We start from the raw sequence: 16,617 nt of genomic DNA on the forward strand, positions 1-16,617 counted from the left end.
AAACTACCATTTTAAAATCAAGTGTTCATATGATAATGCAAAATATTTTATTTTTTTGTATTACAGAATGACGATGATTTCAAAATCTATTTTTCTTTTTAATTTTGTAAAATGGTGATCTCAAAATATCATTATTATTCCTGAATAATAAATCTATTATATATATATATATATATATATATATATATATATATTTTTTTTTTTTTTTTTTTTTTTTTTTTTTCAAAACTAAGAAAAGGTACTTGAGAAGAAGAAGGTCTTATCCATCTTCAAAATCGTGGTGGTGTTTTTGTGGCACTTGAGAGGAAGAGACACCAAAAATGGCTTCATCTTCTGTTCAGTGTTGTTCTGTTTGGGTTCCTTCTCTTCCTAACCTTAACACTAACACCCTTCGCTTCCTTTCAGTTAATCCAAACTCCGTTGCTTTCTCCTCCCCTTCTTCCAGAATCAGAGCATCTTCTTCCTCCCCAACCCTCGAAGAAGCTGCTATGAGCATCGACAACCTGCGACGTTTCATCAACCTTAACTCTGGAAAGTGGAACGGCTCTTTCTATGTACCATCTCAAAACCCCTTTTAATAATTTTTTCTTATACCCTTTTTCTTTCATGGACAAACTTTGGTTTTACTTCTTTCTCTCTTTCTAGTGCCTTTGTACTTGTGCAATGTGCTTTGTCTTAGAAGGATTTTCATTTGTTGGTAATGTTTTTACAAAATGTAGAGATTATATGCTCTTTACATTGTCATCCAATCCAGTTATAATTCACATGTATGCTAAGTTTGTTGAATTTCATGATAACTACCTTGAGAAATGCCCGAAACACATATGAACACCCTCCCTTTAATTAGTTGAAACTTCATGACTTTGGAGTTGTTAGTGTAAATTTTTTGCGGCCTAAAAAATCAAAAGGAAAATGCTATCTGGTTCGGTTGGGGTACTGGCTAAATAATTAAAGAAAAAGAAATTTTTGTTTGGAGTTATGGGAAAAGATGTTGCAAATCATTTTACAAGACCCAGAAATTAAACTACCTCATGCACAAACTAAAGGCATTTTACATTGTCATCTGATCAAAATTGACATGAACGTTAAGTTTGGCGATTTTCAGAGTAACTAATGTAAAAGTTCAGCTAGAATGATTTCTGGTTAAATAGCAATGTAAAACTTTTTACTGTGGTAGTGTGTGCAAATTAAAATTTAATGATTGTTATCGTCTATTAAGTTAAAATTTCGAAAGGAAAAGTACTCAACTTAAACAACTGTGCCCAAGTTATTTTCTATATATTATTCATCTCATTTTTTGAGTAGCACTGTTTTCCTCTGTTTTGTAGCAATTTGATTCATGTGGGAATATGTTACAACAACTGAGTACCAAGCTTTCCGCTAGCTCTTATGGGGAAGATGAACTCATGAGTCTCATTCAAACGTAATAAACTTTTCTCTCCCTCTTATCAGCATGCTTCTTTTCTTGTGAACAAAGCAAAAGTAAATAATGCAACACAACTAGAACTTCAGACGAATTGTAAACAAAGAGCATTGATTGTTTTTAATCTTATTTTTAAATTGATATAATGTATTTTTTTGGACAAAATCTTCTTTTCTTTTTGCTTTTGTTTTATGGTTTTCAGAATTTACAAAATAAACAAAGAAAATAACAAAATATTGTTTTCGCTCTCTCCTTTTTTTTTTTCTAAACTTTGTAAAATGAGGACAAAAATTTAAAACGAATGTCATTTTTGTTATTGTTAATAGCAATTAAAATAAACAAAGTGCATCTGAAATTTTGTGATACTTGAATCTAAAACACAGATGATGTCGACCTTTACAAGGAGAGTGGATTCAGTCTACTTAACTGTAACCCCATTGTATTAAATCATTTAAGTCTCAGAATTATTTGTTCATCATCAGGTTGCTTAAAGGTTGAGAGGACATCTTATGTTAATTGTTGCTTCTTGCAGGCTTTATATTAAACAACCTTCATCAAGTACTTCAATTTCTGGAGATGACAATGATGCAGAATGGGCTGAGTACAAAATTAAAGAAACCAATATGTTTACTGCTGACAAATATCAACAAGTGAGATTTTCTTCTTATGCTGGAATGTAACTGTAAACCATCATCTTTTCAAAACATTTTTTGGTTCCTTCTTTATGATCCCATTGTTTCTTTAGTGTATCCATCACAATTAGTTTGCAGATAGGCTTTTTTCCATCTGAGAGGGCATTTGCATTGAGATACCAAACAGCTGGCATGTTGGAAACAGTATTAAGGCAAGGTGTTCTCGGAGAAGATGACACCGGTGAAGAATCACCAAGGTAAAAATGCTTCTTTTCATAGAAGAGACCAGGTAGTACTATTTGACAGATTTCTATATTTGTGAAGTGTAACAATTGCTGACGTTATAACATTTATCATGCATTACTGCTTTAGCAAATGAAGTCTAGGCTGCATTGGTTTGGTGAAGATAAAAATGGATTGTGCTTCACTTGTTCAGATTGCCGTGGCATAGAGATAAATGGCTAATAGTAATGAGTTCTTGTCATATCATTTGGCAGCTTGCATAATATAAGTGGTAAAGTGAGGAGTGTGGTGGGTTGGTGTGACACTATATCTTTATTTCTACTCGTACTAAAATAATAAACTAGTAAAATAACTTTGCTATGCTCCATTGAAAGTGGAGATAGAAATTATGAAATGTCAACATTTAAATGTGACGCTGCAGTCGCTGCTCTTGATGATAGTAATTTTCAACTTGATGTGAAGTTTTATTCCAATGTAACATATGCTGGTGTTGCCTTATTATTTACATCATATTACTTTATCAACCTATTTTCCTTTATGCTGTTCAACTTTTGAGTCATAGTAAAATAATGACTTGATGCTAGTATTATAGTCTTTCCGGCAAAGTAGGGAAACAAATGTTTCAAACACTGATTCTTTGGTTATAATTAACAATATATCATGGCAATTGCTTACTTAGTTACTTTGAAACCTTCAGATTTAATGTCATTTTGATTAATCTGAAACATCCTAGAAACCAAGTTTTATTTGACTACGTTGTTTTTCACATTGATTACTTGATGACATTGCTGTATCAAAAACCAAGATCTTCTTTAGTAGTTTTTCTTGGCCTTTTCAGTTTTACCCTTCCCCTTTTAACACCCTAATGTGAAAAACTACACTATTTGCCACCTTACATTTGTAATGAGAACCTTTTCCTCTTTGGATTGAAGGTTTTATTGTTGAGTGATTTGACCACTGAGCTCCGACATGGTAAAAGGAAGGCATACTAAATTACTAGCACGCATGTCTTATTTTATGCCTAAGATTATTTACTTTACACTTCCATACGGTGCAGAAATCTCAAGCTTCCCTCTCGGCGACCTTCTGTTGTATGTGAGAATTGCCTGTACTCTCTTCAAAGAGATAAGCGAGCAAGAGCCTTTCACATTTTGGAGCCAAAAGGTACTGTAGATATGCTTATCGTCTTCCTAGAGGAAAGAAGTGATGGGGCTCCTCCTCTACTTGACAGTTCTAAGGTGAGCTTAACTGAGATAGGTGTAGCTTTCATTTATTGTGTATGTCCACTGCAGATTTGATAAGAGTTTTTGTTTTGTATGTTCTACTCATGCTGCAGCAGCAGAACAATATCTTATTCTATAGTTTCTTATGACCTTTTTCATTCATTTTGAATTCATTTCAGGATGCAAATAATAGGATTATACCTTTTCTTGGTAAATGGAAAGGCCATTCCATTACAAAACGAAGTGGTGTTTATGGTTCCACAATTGCTAAAGCCGATACCGTTGTGTTACATGAGATGGATCACAATGGCCAACTTATTCAGGTATTTTACTACTCAATAACAAATGTGGCCTACTCAGTGAAACTTTAGTTCAATAGAATTGTTAAAACACTGAATTATGCAATTTGTGTCTGTGAAAACAAGTCAAAATTTTAGTGCCCTGATGCTTTATTTATCCCCTTTGCTTGTCTTCTGTTTGAATATATTTTATGAAGTTTTTACTCTCTAATTCCCTTTTGCAATATTGGTTCTACTATTCAGATGTTTGAAATGGAGTTATTAACATACAACAGTCCAAAAAGTATCGTCAAAGTTTTTCAGAAGATGCAGACATATACTATATGAGATGCATAGAATCTTTATTGAATGACATTTTCTTCTGTATACTTCTTCATCACCCCCTTTCAAATTTATTTTATTGGAGCAATGTACTAACATTTGATAAACAAGTTATTTCTTCTATTTGACTCAACATGAGTCCTTTTCCCCTACCTTCATATGTTGTAGACCATAAGATATTTTAAGATTATCACCACTTTCTGAATACTGGAGGTTTATGTTGTTGCTATTTTTGTTTGGATATCAGGATGTTACTTCAATATCTGAGGGGGAAAATGTTACAACCAATGTGCATTGGAGTGGCAGAATATCAGAGTATTTGGTGACATTTGATGGAGGTTATCAGATGATACTATTACCGGGGGGCATGTACATGGGATGCCCTTGTGATATAGCAAAAAGTGTGGCAGAATCAAAATCGTTCCATTTGGAGTTCTGTTGGTTGGAGACACCTGACAAGAGGCAAAGACTTGTTCGCACATATGATGTGCAAGGCTTGGCTGTCTCATCTACTTATTTTTATGAGACCAAATTGTGAATCCTATGTTGTCCTTTTTCCTGAAAATGGATCCTATAGTTGAGTATGAAAATGGCCTGTGCAATAAATGTTCATATTTGTCTTTGCATCCATTGGAGGAATGTGATTTTCTAGTATATTTATTGAGCCTCTGGTGGGAATGCAGATTTTTGTTGTTGTTGTTGGGTTACATAATATTAATGGTGTGTCAACTTAGATGATAATTATGTTTATGAATCCAAAACAAATCAATTATTATTGAGCAATTCTCAATTTCCTTAAAACAGTAAACTGGATTGACCGTTAGAAATAACGTAGATTAATTTTGTATCTAATCTTCTAATTACAGAACATCCTAGTTTTTTTATTGATTTTATCTTTTGACGGAGATTAAGAGAAAGAAATAGAAATAATAATGACTTTTTTTTATGTAATTTTTGTTGTCAGTTATTTTTTTTTATGTTTTAATATTTATAATTTGGTCTCTTAACAAATAAAATATTATTTATAGTCTTTATATAATAAATCTTTCATTGATATATGTTTTTACTCATAATTTAATTAATTAGATTATTTTAATAAAAATAGTCATCTTAATATATTTAATAAATTGTTATATATATATATATATATATATATTTATTTATTTATTTATTATCATCAAAACTTTATCCCACATACCAACATATCCAACAATGTAGACAATTCACGACTCACATTCATCCACATAAATCTATCATCTACGAATTGAGCAATGTCTGTCATATATACATTTGTAGAAAACCTACTCTTAATGTACTAAGCAATCAAGATCCTCTATCACAAATAGAAAAAGATATAACTAAAACAATTAATACATAATTATCTGAAATAGTGTTAGCTTTAAAAGGAGAGTTTTAATAAAACTTAAATTTATCTTTGAAAGTATTTTGCAAATATGCTTATTGGACACTAACAGGCAATGGTTTATCAAAAAGTTCAAAAGCTCTTTAAAATCCCTTTTGTGATGGTAAAAAGCACAGAAACACATTTTACACAAAGAAGTAGTTAACCACTTGTTTTTATACTTGTTAACCCTTAACACGCGCTACATATATTTTTTGCAATGTCAATCATAAAAAAATTCACTAATCAATCAATTAATTACAAGTGTTGTCTTTGTCACTCCTAGATTATAATGAGTATGCAAAGTTGTTCTTAACTATTCACTAATTAATTGATTGTTTATCCATACCTTTGACCCTAAGCTTCACCCTCATAAGTTAGAACTAGGAAAGTTTTGTTGGTTTTTCATTCGTATGACATTCCTCAAATTTAGTTTTTTTTTTATTAATAATGAATTGGGTTCATTACTCATAAATGCTTTAATTTCATATTTTTGACTCATCTAATTTTTGCTCATTATTTCGGTGATAACTTTTTTTTAGACATATTCCCATTTTTTGGTAATTCCTATTGCATTGAATTCCTATGCTATTTTCAACAATTTTTAGAAGTTGAGGCATATTTGCTGCAAATGATTTGAGTTTGTTTTTCTCTCTCCAAATTTTAGTTTTGTTCTGTGATATTAATTTGCATTTCTAAATTAGAATTCAAATCAAAAATCGATTAAATTTTATTTTGACAAATGAATATAAGTTGGATTAAATGATATTGATATTTAATTTATGTAAATAGGTTTCATTGATTAATTGAATGATTAATTGTTTAAATTTGGATTTAATCTTTAGAAAACTATGATTTTCTCTGATTGTTTGATTATTGGAATTTTGGATTGATTTTTTTTTTGTATCTCTTGATTTAGCTTTTGATTTCTATTTTTGTTTTATTTTTTCAATCCCAAAACCCACCAAACTGCCTAACAACATAATTAGTACAAAACGATAAGAACATCGCAAGAACAATTAGACAGATAAATAAGAAAGATTGGAAAAGAAAACAGACAGAGAAATTAGATATGGTTCAATTAAAATGATAACTAAACTTCAATATACATCTACTATCACAAATTCATTACAAATACATATTAAAACTTTAAGGTTTCTCTCAACATGAACTCTTAATTCTAGGTTGAATATAATAGCTCATACAAGGTCCTATTTATACAGAAAATAATTTGACAAAACTAACTAAAGTCAAACATGCCAAAACAGTAGAAAAAGACACATGAGCAATACTTCACAAACATCAAACCAGATAGACACTAGACTAAATCCAAGTAATGAAAGAATTTACTGTGAAGCAAAGCTTTTGGGATCATACTAAAGGATTATGATTTAGAGGCCTTCACCACCTCCTCATATGCTCATGCAATCTCCTCTCACACAAATAGTTATTTCTTCAAAAAGAAAATTTCTTGACAAAAAAAGAAAATTTCTTGACAAAAAAAGAAATTAAAACCTATCCATCTCTGATACAAAGAAAATCAGGCCGCCGGTTCTTCATGGTTGGCTTCTTCCTGGTTGGCAGCGGCCTGGTTGGCTTCTTCCTGGTTGGCAGCGGGTCTTGGCCGTGGCCGTGGAGTATCACGTCTGATTTCTTCTATAATAACGAAGGACTGCCGGCATCTTGCCCACTCCAGCTTCGCTCGCTCGAATTTTCCTTCTTCTAGGTATTTCTTGCACAGCTCGACATGTTGGAAAATAATATCAGCATGAGTTTCTACTAGCCTGTCCATGGTGACGTGGGGAAAATGACAGAGTTATCCCCCTTCCAAACGACGACCTTTTATAATGGACAATGATACTTCGACATCAAAATTTGACAACATTTTGACACAACCACGTGTCGGGTTCTGATTGGTCTAAGTGGAAGAGATTTTAAAAATTGAAAATGACATGGAAATGAAGGTCAGATGGGTTTTGATTGCGCGGGCTTCATTTTGGGATGAATGGGGTGCCAAGGAGAATGGTAGGAAGTCTTTATCCTAGATTTTTTAGTCTTAGGAGTGGAAGATTAATCTCATGTGTAGTAGGTCCAGTTACTCTTGTAGAGTATAAATAATACCATTAGTGCACACCTCTATTAATATCTATGTCAAAGCATCATACATGGATAAGTGAGTCTAGAGTGTTTATAATTGTATGTTTTTATGACTTATAGAATGTTTCAGTGTTGAATTTATATGTGGTGTATTACATTTTTTATGAAGTTTTGTTTTGAATACTAACTCACCCTACGTGTCTTTTGTTGTTCTTGTGTGTTGTATGTTTATTTTGCGATGATCACCTTATTGGTGGGAGCAAATAAAAGATAGATGTTGAAGTATCGTTAGTGGAGAACAGTGATGTTACGTAGTGTTTTGTTTGTCTAATCTAATAATTAAGTTTAATTCTTATTAATATAATTATTATTAGTATTATTTTATTTTAGATAACTATAATAATAATAATAATATACTTATAAATGGTGACAAATCTCTCTTGTTTTATAATTTTATAATGCTTGGTTTTATTAATATAAATTGCGAAAAATTAGGATATTAATTACAATATATTTTATTACTTTAAAATTAAACAATTATATACTTTTTTTTTCTACAAATCATCCTTAACTGAACAAACTTTTTTTATCCGTAACAATTTTTATTAATAGTTTATTATGTTGTTGTTCTAACTTTACCTTACACCTTGGGTGTTTCGGAAACAAAAGTTTTAAGTAACCTGAACACACGTAAAATATATATATATATATATATATATATATATATATATATATATAAAAGTATGATACTTTTAAAAATATGTGTAGAAGAAATTTCACGTACATTTATAAAAAAATGAATTAAACTTTTTATGTAAAATTAATTTAAACATAATTTAAAAAATAAGAATTTGGATAAATCATATGAAATAAGTTTTTACAAATTAGTTTATCTATTAATTAATTTTAATTTATAAAATAGTTTTATTTCAATTTTTTCTTCCATTAACATTTATGTACAATTTTGGATAAATAACTTTTATGTATTCAAAGTTAAGCTTCTTCATATGGAGAGTATTTCTTGTATCACCTTCATATTTTTCATTATAAAAAATACTTAATTATTTATGAGTTTAAAACATTTTGAATTATGTAATTCAAACAAATATTTTAAATTACATAATCCAAATATAAATTTTAAATTATATTATTTAAAAATCTAAAAATATATTTTAAATTGTGTAATCTAAAAATATATTTTATACTTTTGAATTATACAACCTAAAAATTTAAATACACGATTGTAATAGACATTTCGAACACAAAAGAGTCAAAAGATAGAGGTTCTACTTAATTGGGTCCAATTACTCTAATTTGAGATAGAGCTATTTTTCACTTAGTGCTTCTTTCTGCATCTCTTACAGATATTTTTAAATTTAGAAATATCTTTTAGAACATCCAATCTAAATATAAAATTCTTTTTTTAATTTCAGAAAGTATTTTTGAATTTAAAAATACCATCAAAAATAGTTATTTCGAAACACCTCCCAAAATATATATATATATTTCTAAAGTCATTTCTACATTCAGAAATATCTTTAAAACACTCATTCTGAAATGTCAAAGATATAAATCTTATCTGGAATAGTAAATCCAAAATATTAGTAAATCCAAGATTTTATGTAATGCGGCATAGAAAAAAAGAAAGAAAAAATGATGATTTGAAGATGAGAGAAATGATGATGATTTTGAGATGTGGTGCTCATAGAAGAAGCAAAATTAAATAGTTAAGGTTTTTAATATTGTTTAATTGAGGGGTAGAATTTATATTAAAAGTTTTACGGTGGTGCAGATAGAAAAAGTTGGGGTGAAGGAAGTAGAAGCGTTTTTCACTGGGTCCAGTTAGAATTGTTATTCAAACAGTTTAATTGGGCCAAGAATAAGATTCCAACAAGTTAAGCACATCTTTTTCTACCTGTCTTTTTCAGAAAATATATATGATGAAAATAAATTTTATATTGTAAAAAATACTGAATAAAAATATATGTGCTGTATTATAGGATGTGAATTTACATATGTTTCTATTATAAATTTGTTTACCGTACAAAAATCAAATATGTTTTCCTTGTGTAATTAATTTTGTGTACAAGTTTTTTTTTTCTAAAAAGTTATATTTTAAGATCAACACATTTAATTATGATATTTTTTAATTGAAATTAAAATGAAAAAATTATCCTTTAATAGAAATGGAGTTAACAATGATACAAATTATAATAAAATTATGCTTTTAGTTCTACTTTTTCTTATTCAATTTAGCCATTTATGATTCTTTTATCTATTTTTTATAATTTTAAAATGTTTCAATTTTGTTCCTTTAAACAATATTTATAAAAAGTTAAGTACTTGGTTAACCAAAAGTAAAATTTTTATAACATTATAGAGAGAGTAACTTTATATGAACTAAATGCATATCTTACCCAACAAATTATCATTTTTAATTGAAAATAAAATTATTTCAAATTATCATTTTTATTTGTAATCTAATTTATGATAAAAAATTATCTTTTTCATTAATAATTGAACAATCATGATGCGGATTATTTTTCAAACTTGCAATATAATTACAGATAAAAGAGTATCTTAATTAATTTAATTTTAATTAAAAAAATTTACTATTGTTAATTTGATAAATATAATCAGTTATTGTAATTGAAAATATAAATTTGTATAACTATTAATTTATTTTAAGTTCAATTATAACAATTTTTTTCTTTAGATTTTACGTATAATATAATATTATATATATATATATATATATATATATATATATATATATATATATATATATATATATATATATATATATATAATTGCTAACGCGTCTGTTTTTTAATTGATACATTTTAGTAATGTGTATCGGGTTTTAGTAGACAAAAATACTCTTATATATCATGGATTGGAATTGTTAACGTGTGTAAGCCTGTTTTTAGTTGGTACATTTTAGCAATGTGTATCGGGTTTTAATAGACAAAAATACCCTTATATATCATGGATTCTAAGTTTTAAGGTTAAGGGTATTTTAATAATTTTCTTTCTCCAAACTTTAAAAAAAAAAACCAAACCCTTACTCACCTCTTTCATTCCTCTCAACCCTTTCTCTTTCATCTTTCTCACTTCAACCTTTTCTCTGTCATTCTACTGTAGACTCCAATTGAAAAAATCAGAAACATTTGTCGTTAAACAATTTTTCTTTGTAAAAAGTTGAGTCATCATATTCACCTTCAGGCAAAGGTTCATTCAAGATCTCTTCAATTTCACCATCTTCACTAACCTCTCTAATTTCATCATCTGCATATGTTGAATCATCATCTCTAAAAAAACCCTCTAGGCCAATTACCAATTCTTTTCGAATGTCATTATGCTTGTGAAAATTAGATAAAATTATATCTGACAAAAATTATAAAATGAAAACTCATTATAAAATCATTTTTTGTAAGAAATTGTTTAACAACGAGTGTTTCTGATTTTTTACGGGCCAATTACCAATTCCTTTAATGTCATTATTCTTGTGAAAATTAGATAAAATTAGATAAGACAAAAATTATAAAATGAAACTCATTATAAAATCATTTTTTGTAAGAAATTGTTTAAGAACGAGTATTTCTAATTTTTTCCTGGTCAATTACCAATTTCCTTATGCTTGTGAAAATTGGATAAAATTAGATAAGACAAAAATTATAAAATGAAAACTCATTATAAAATAATTTTTTGTAAGATTGTTTAACCGCCCGTGTTTCTGATTTTTTTCAGTTGGGACAGAGAAAATGTTGGAGTGAAAGAGATGAAAGGGAAACGGCAAATAATATAATTTCAGTATAGTTCATGTTTTTTAATACCTAATTATAGTGCAAATTATATTTCAAAAGAACAGTTGAATAATTATGATATTTATTTTTCAAAATTTTATAATAATTACTTTGATTACTATTTATAAAAGATAAGTCTTATTACAATTAATTTGGTAAAGGATAAAAAATGATATTTTAGAAGTGATAGTAGTATAAAAATAATGAGACTTAATTATTTTAATATTAAATGGTTTTAATATAAATAGTTTCATTATAAACGAGTTTCATTGTTTTAAAACACATCATCCTTCTATAAACTACTTTTTATAGAGTTTGTTAACTTGGGTTTTTTCTACTTGCTTGTTTGATTAAATAATCGAGACCGTTAGTATTAATCATTGCGGCGAGTTTTTCAATCTAGACTGATCAGTTTCTCTGTTTGATTAATTTGAGTTTTCAACCCTTTTCCTTGGTTTTTTCATATATATGTGGCATGTGGACTCTGCTTAGCTTGCATGTTTCTTTTCAGTCTTTGGTCTGAGTTTCTGTTGATTAGTAGTTCTAACGGTGTTTTTTGATCATGTTTCTATTGTTCGTTGAAGCAGATAGAGCTTCCTAAGCTTTTGGAGCTGTTGTGGGACACCTAGAGTTGTTTGATTTCCAATAAGGAGAGCGAGCTAGTTACTTTGGTTTTAGCTGATAGGCAAGTTTTAATTGATGTTTGTATGATTGTATGACAATTAATTTAAGTAATTGGGTTGTACGATGAATTTTGGCTTGTTGAGTTGAATTGTATGTGTTGGAGTTGGTCTTTAAATTACATGTGTTTGAATCTCTACGATGATTGAACGATATAGTTTATGATAGCATTGAATTGTATCATCAAATTGTACATGAGTTGAGAATTAATGTTTTGGTTAGTGCAAGTTGTTGTTGAACTTTGGTTTGATAATAAGTGAGAATAATTGCTAGTTTTTTTGTCTAAAAATAGGGTTTTAACATGTGAAATTATAGAAGGATTATTCTTTGAGTAAGTTTGATATTTGGGATATGTTTTTGTGTAAATTAGGACTTGGTTAGCCCCTCATTTTGCTAAAATATGGTCTACATTATGTGAAATATGATGTTAATGATTTTGGATAACTTGTTTGATCTAATGGACTGAGTTTTTGACCAATTGAGCTAATTGATATTCAATATGAGGTATACACATGTTTTCAAATCAATTATCGAGCCAAGAATACCAATTTGGTCATTTGGATAGGTCTTGATTGCATCCACATCAAGTTTCAAAGTTGTTGGTACAGTGCTAAGCGACCTTATGTGGCGTTAAGAACCACCAAACCCAAGAGACACTAGGCTCGAGGAAGTTGAGCGTCGAATAGGGACGTTGAGCGCTGCAAAACCAGAGAGCCACTGGGCTCCAAGGCACTGAGCGACCACTTTGGGCACTGAACATTGTAAAGTTAATGAGTTCTCTTAATTTCTAAGGGTTAAGTGGTGGTTTTGGACGTTGAGTGTCACTTTTCCACTACAAGTTTAAGCTTCTTTTTCCTTTAATTCTATGGGCAAGAGATTGTCTCACTAGCTGAAGGTCATGGCTCACTGGGACCTAGCACTAGGCGCCTCCTTTTTCAAGTATTTTCATGTTTTCTATGTTTGAAATGATTTAAGTATACTTAAATTTACAATTATTGATCCTTTATGAATGGTATAAATATGGTTGAGTATGAATGATATGAGATGTGAGAAGAATTTCAAGGAGAGATTTTGTGATTTGAGAAAGTGCCAGTGTATGCTTGACAGACAAATTTTGAAAAGGAAGTATCCTAATATTCTACCAACCATTTAACTTATGTAGAGTTTTTCTTGGCCTTTTCAGTTTTACCCTTCCCCTTTTAACACCCTAATGTGAAAAACTACACTATTTGCCACCTTACATTTGTAATGAGAACCTTTTCCTCTTTGGATTGAAGGTTTTATTGTTGAGTGATTTGACCACTGAGCTCCGACATGGTAAAAGGAAGGCATACTAAATTACTAGCACGCATGTCTTATTTTATGCCTAAGATTATTTACTTTACACTTCCATACGGTGCAGAAATCTCAAGCTTCCCTCTCGGCGACCTTCTGTTGTATGTGAGAATTGCCTGTACTCTCTTCAAAGAGATAAGCGAGCAAGAGCCTTTCACATTTTGGAGCCAAAAGGTACTGTAGATATGCTTATCGTCTTCCTAGAGGAAAGAAGTGATGGGGCTCCTCCTCTACTTGACAGTTCTAAGGTGAGCTTAACTGAGATAGGTGTAGCTTTCATTTATTGTGTATGTCCACTGCAGATTTGATAAGAGTTTTTGTTTTGTATGTTCTACTCATGCTGCAGCAGCAGAACAATATCTTATTCTATAGTTTCTTATGACCTTTTTCATTCATTTTGAATTCATTTCAGGATGCAAATAATAGGATTATACCTTTTCTTGGTAAATGGAAAGGCCATTCCATTACAAAACGAAGTGGTGTTTATGGTTCCACAATTGCTAAAGCCGATACCGTTGTGTTACATGAGATGGATCACAATGGCCAACTTATTCAGGTATTTTACTACTCAATAACAAATGTGGCCTACTCAGTGAAACTTTAGTTCAATAGAATTGTTAAAACACTGAATTATGCAATTTGTGTCTGTGAAAACAAGTCAAAATTTTAGTGCCCTGATGCTTTATTTATCCCCTTTGCTTGTCTTCTGTTTGAATATATTTTATGAAGTTTTTACTCTCTAATTCCCTTTTGCAATATTGGTTCTACTATTCAGATGTTTGAAATGGAGTTATTAACATACAACAGTCCAAAAAGTATCGTCAAAGTTTTTCAGAAGATGCAGACATATACTATATGAGATGCATAGAATCTTTATTGAATGACATTTTCTTCTGTATACTTCTTCATCACCCCCTTTCAAATTTATTTTATTGGAGCAATGTACTAACATTTGATAAACAAGTTATTTCTTCTATTTGACTCAACATGAGTCCTTTTCCCCTACCTTCATATGTTGTAGACCATAAGATATTTTAAGATTATCACCACTTTCTGAATACTGGAGGTTTATGTTGTTGCTATTTTTGTTTGGATATCAGGATGTTACTTCAATATCTGAGGGGGAAAATGTTACAACCAATGTGCATTGGAGTGGCAGAATATCAGAGTATTTGGTGACATTTGATGGAGGTTATCAGATGATACTATTACCGGGGGGCATGTACATGGGATGCCCTTGTGATATAGCAAAAAGTGTGGCAGAATCAAAATCGTTCCATTTGGAGTTCTGTTGGTTGGAGACACCTGACAAGAGGCAAAGACTTGTTCGCACATATGATGTGCAAGGCTTGGCTGTCTCATCTACTTATTTTTATGAGACCAAATTGTGAATCCTATGTTGTCCTTTTTCCTGAAAATGGATCCTATAGTTGAGTATGAAAATGGCCTGTGCAATAAATGTTCATATTTGTCTTTGCATCCATTGGAGGAATGTGATTTTCTAGTATATTTATTGAGCCTCTGGTGGGAATGCAGATTTTTGTTGTTGTTGTTGGGTTACATAATATTAATGGTGTGTCAACTTAGATGATAATTATGTTTATGAATCCAAAACAAATCAATTATTATTGAGCAATTCTCAATTTCCTTAAAACAGTAAACTGGATTGACCGTTAGAAATAACGTAGATTAATTTTGTATCTAATCTTCTAATTACAGAACATCCTAGTTTTTTTATTGATTTTATCTTTTGACGGAGATTAAGAGAAAGAAATAGAAATAATAATGACTTTTTTTTATGTAATTTTTGTTGTCAGTTATTTTTTTTTATGTTTTAATATTTATAATTTGGTCTCTTAACAAATAAAATATTATTTATAGTCTTTATATAATAAATCTTTCATTGATATATGTTTTTACTCATAATTTAATTAATTAGATTATTTTAATAAAAATAGTCATCTTAATATATTTAATAAATTGTTATATATATATATATATATATATATATATATATATATATTTATTTATTTATTATCATCAAAACTTTATCCCACATACCAACATATCCAACAATGTAGACAATTCACGACTCACATTCATCCACATAAATCTATCATCTACGAATTGAGCAATGTCTGTCATATATACATTTGTAGAAAACCTACTCTTAATGTACTAAGCAATCAAGATCCTCTATCACAAATAGAAAAATATATAACTAAAAAAATTAATACATAATTATCTGAAATAGTGTTAGCTTTAAAAGGAGAGTTTTAATAAAACTTAAATTTATCTTTGAAAGTATTTTGCAAATATGCTTATTGGACACTAACAGGCAATGGTTTATCAAAAAGTTCAAAAGCTCTTTAAAATCCCTTTTGTGATGGTAAAAAGCACAGAAACACATTTTACACAAAGAAGTAGTTAACCACTTGTTTTTATACTTGTTAACCCTTAACACGCGCTACATATATTTTTTGCAATGTCAATCATAAAAAAATTCACTAATCAATCAATTAATTACAAGTGTTGTCTTTGTCACTCCTAGATTATAATGAGTATGCAAAGTTGTTCTTAACTATTCACTAATTAATTGATTGTTTATCCATACCTTTGACCCTAAGCTTCACCCTCATAAGTTAGAACTAGGAAAGTTTTGTTGGTTTTTCATTCGTATGACATTCCTCAAATTTAGTTTTTTTTTTATTAATAATGAATTGGGTTCATTACTCATAAATGCTTTAATTTCATATTTTTGACTCATCTAATTTTTGCTCATTATTTCGGTGATAACTTTTTTTTAGACATATTCCCATTTTTTGGTAATTCCTATTGCATTGAATTCCTATGCTATTTTCAACAATTTTTAGAAGTTGAGGCATATTTGCTGCAAATGATTTGAGTTTGTTTTTCTCTCTCCAAATTTTAGTTTTGTTCTGTGATATTAATTTGCATTTCTAAATTAGAATTCAAATCAAAAATCGATTAAATTTTATTTTGACAAATGAATATAAGTTGGATTAAATGATATTGATATTTAATTTATGTAAATAGGTTTCATTGATTAATTGAATGATTAATTGTTTAAATTTGGATTTAATCTTTAGAAAACTATGATTTTCTCTGATTGTTTGATTATTGGAATTTTGGAT

General features: G+C 29.4%; 2 protein-coding genes across 2 annotated transcripts; both read left to right on the plus strand.

Moving 5' to 3' along the window:
- Nucleotides 1-257: 257 nt before the first annotated feature.
- LOC148200139 (uncharacterized) lies at nt 258-4,924 on the plus strand. Its single transcript, XM_088114398.1, has 7 exons — nt 258-554; nt 1,329-1,423; nt 1,956-2,073; nt 2,194-2,312; nt 3,356-3,536; nt 3,701-3,844; nt 4,389-4,924. Exons 1-7 carry the CDS (start codon nt 321-323, stop codon nt 4,677-4,679), a joined length of 1,182 nt encoding a protein of 393 aa, XP_087970524.1. The 5' UTR covers nt 258-320; the 3' UTR covers nt 4,680-4,924.
- Nucleotides 4,925-13,338: 8,414 nt separating this feature from the next.
- Nucleotides 13,339-15,098, plus strand: LOC148200140 (uncharacterized). The gene is made up of 3 exons (XM_088112042.1): nt 13,339-13,710; nt 13,875-14,018; nt 14,563-15,098. The coding sequence occupies exons 1-3, from the start codon at nt 13,648-13,650 to the stop codon at nt 14,851-14,853; spliced, it is 498 nt and encodes a 165-aa protein (XP_087968168.1). The 5' UTR covers nt 13,339-13,647; the 3' UTR covers nt 14,854-15,098.
- The last annotated feature ends 1,519 nt before the right edge of the window (nt 15,099-16,617 follow it).

Source organism: Vigna umbellata, chromosome 4 (assembly GCF_029865625.1).
Source record: "Vigna umbellata cultivar VRB3 chromosome 4, Vumbellata_1.0, whole genome shotgun sequence".
Classification (NCBI taxonomy): Eukaryota; Viridiplantae; Streptophyta; class Magnoliopsida; order Fabales; family Fabaceae; genus Vigna; species Vigna umbellata.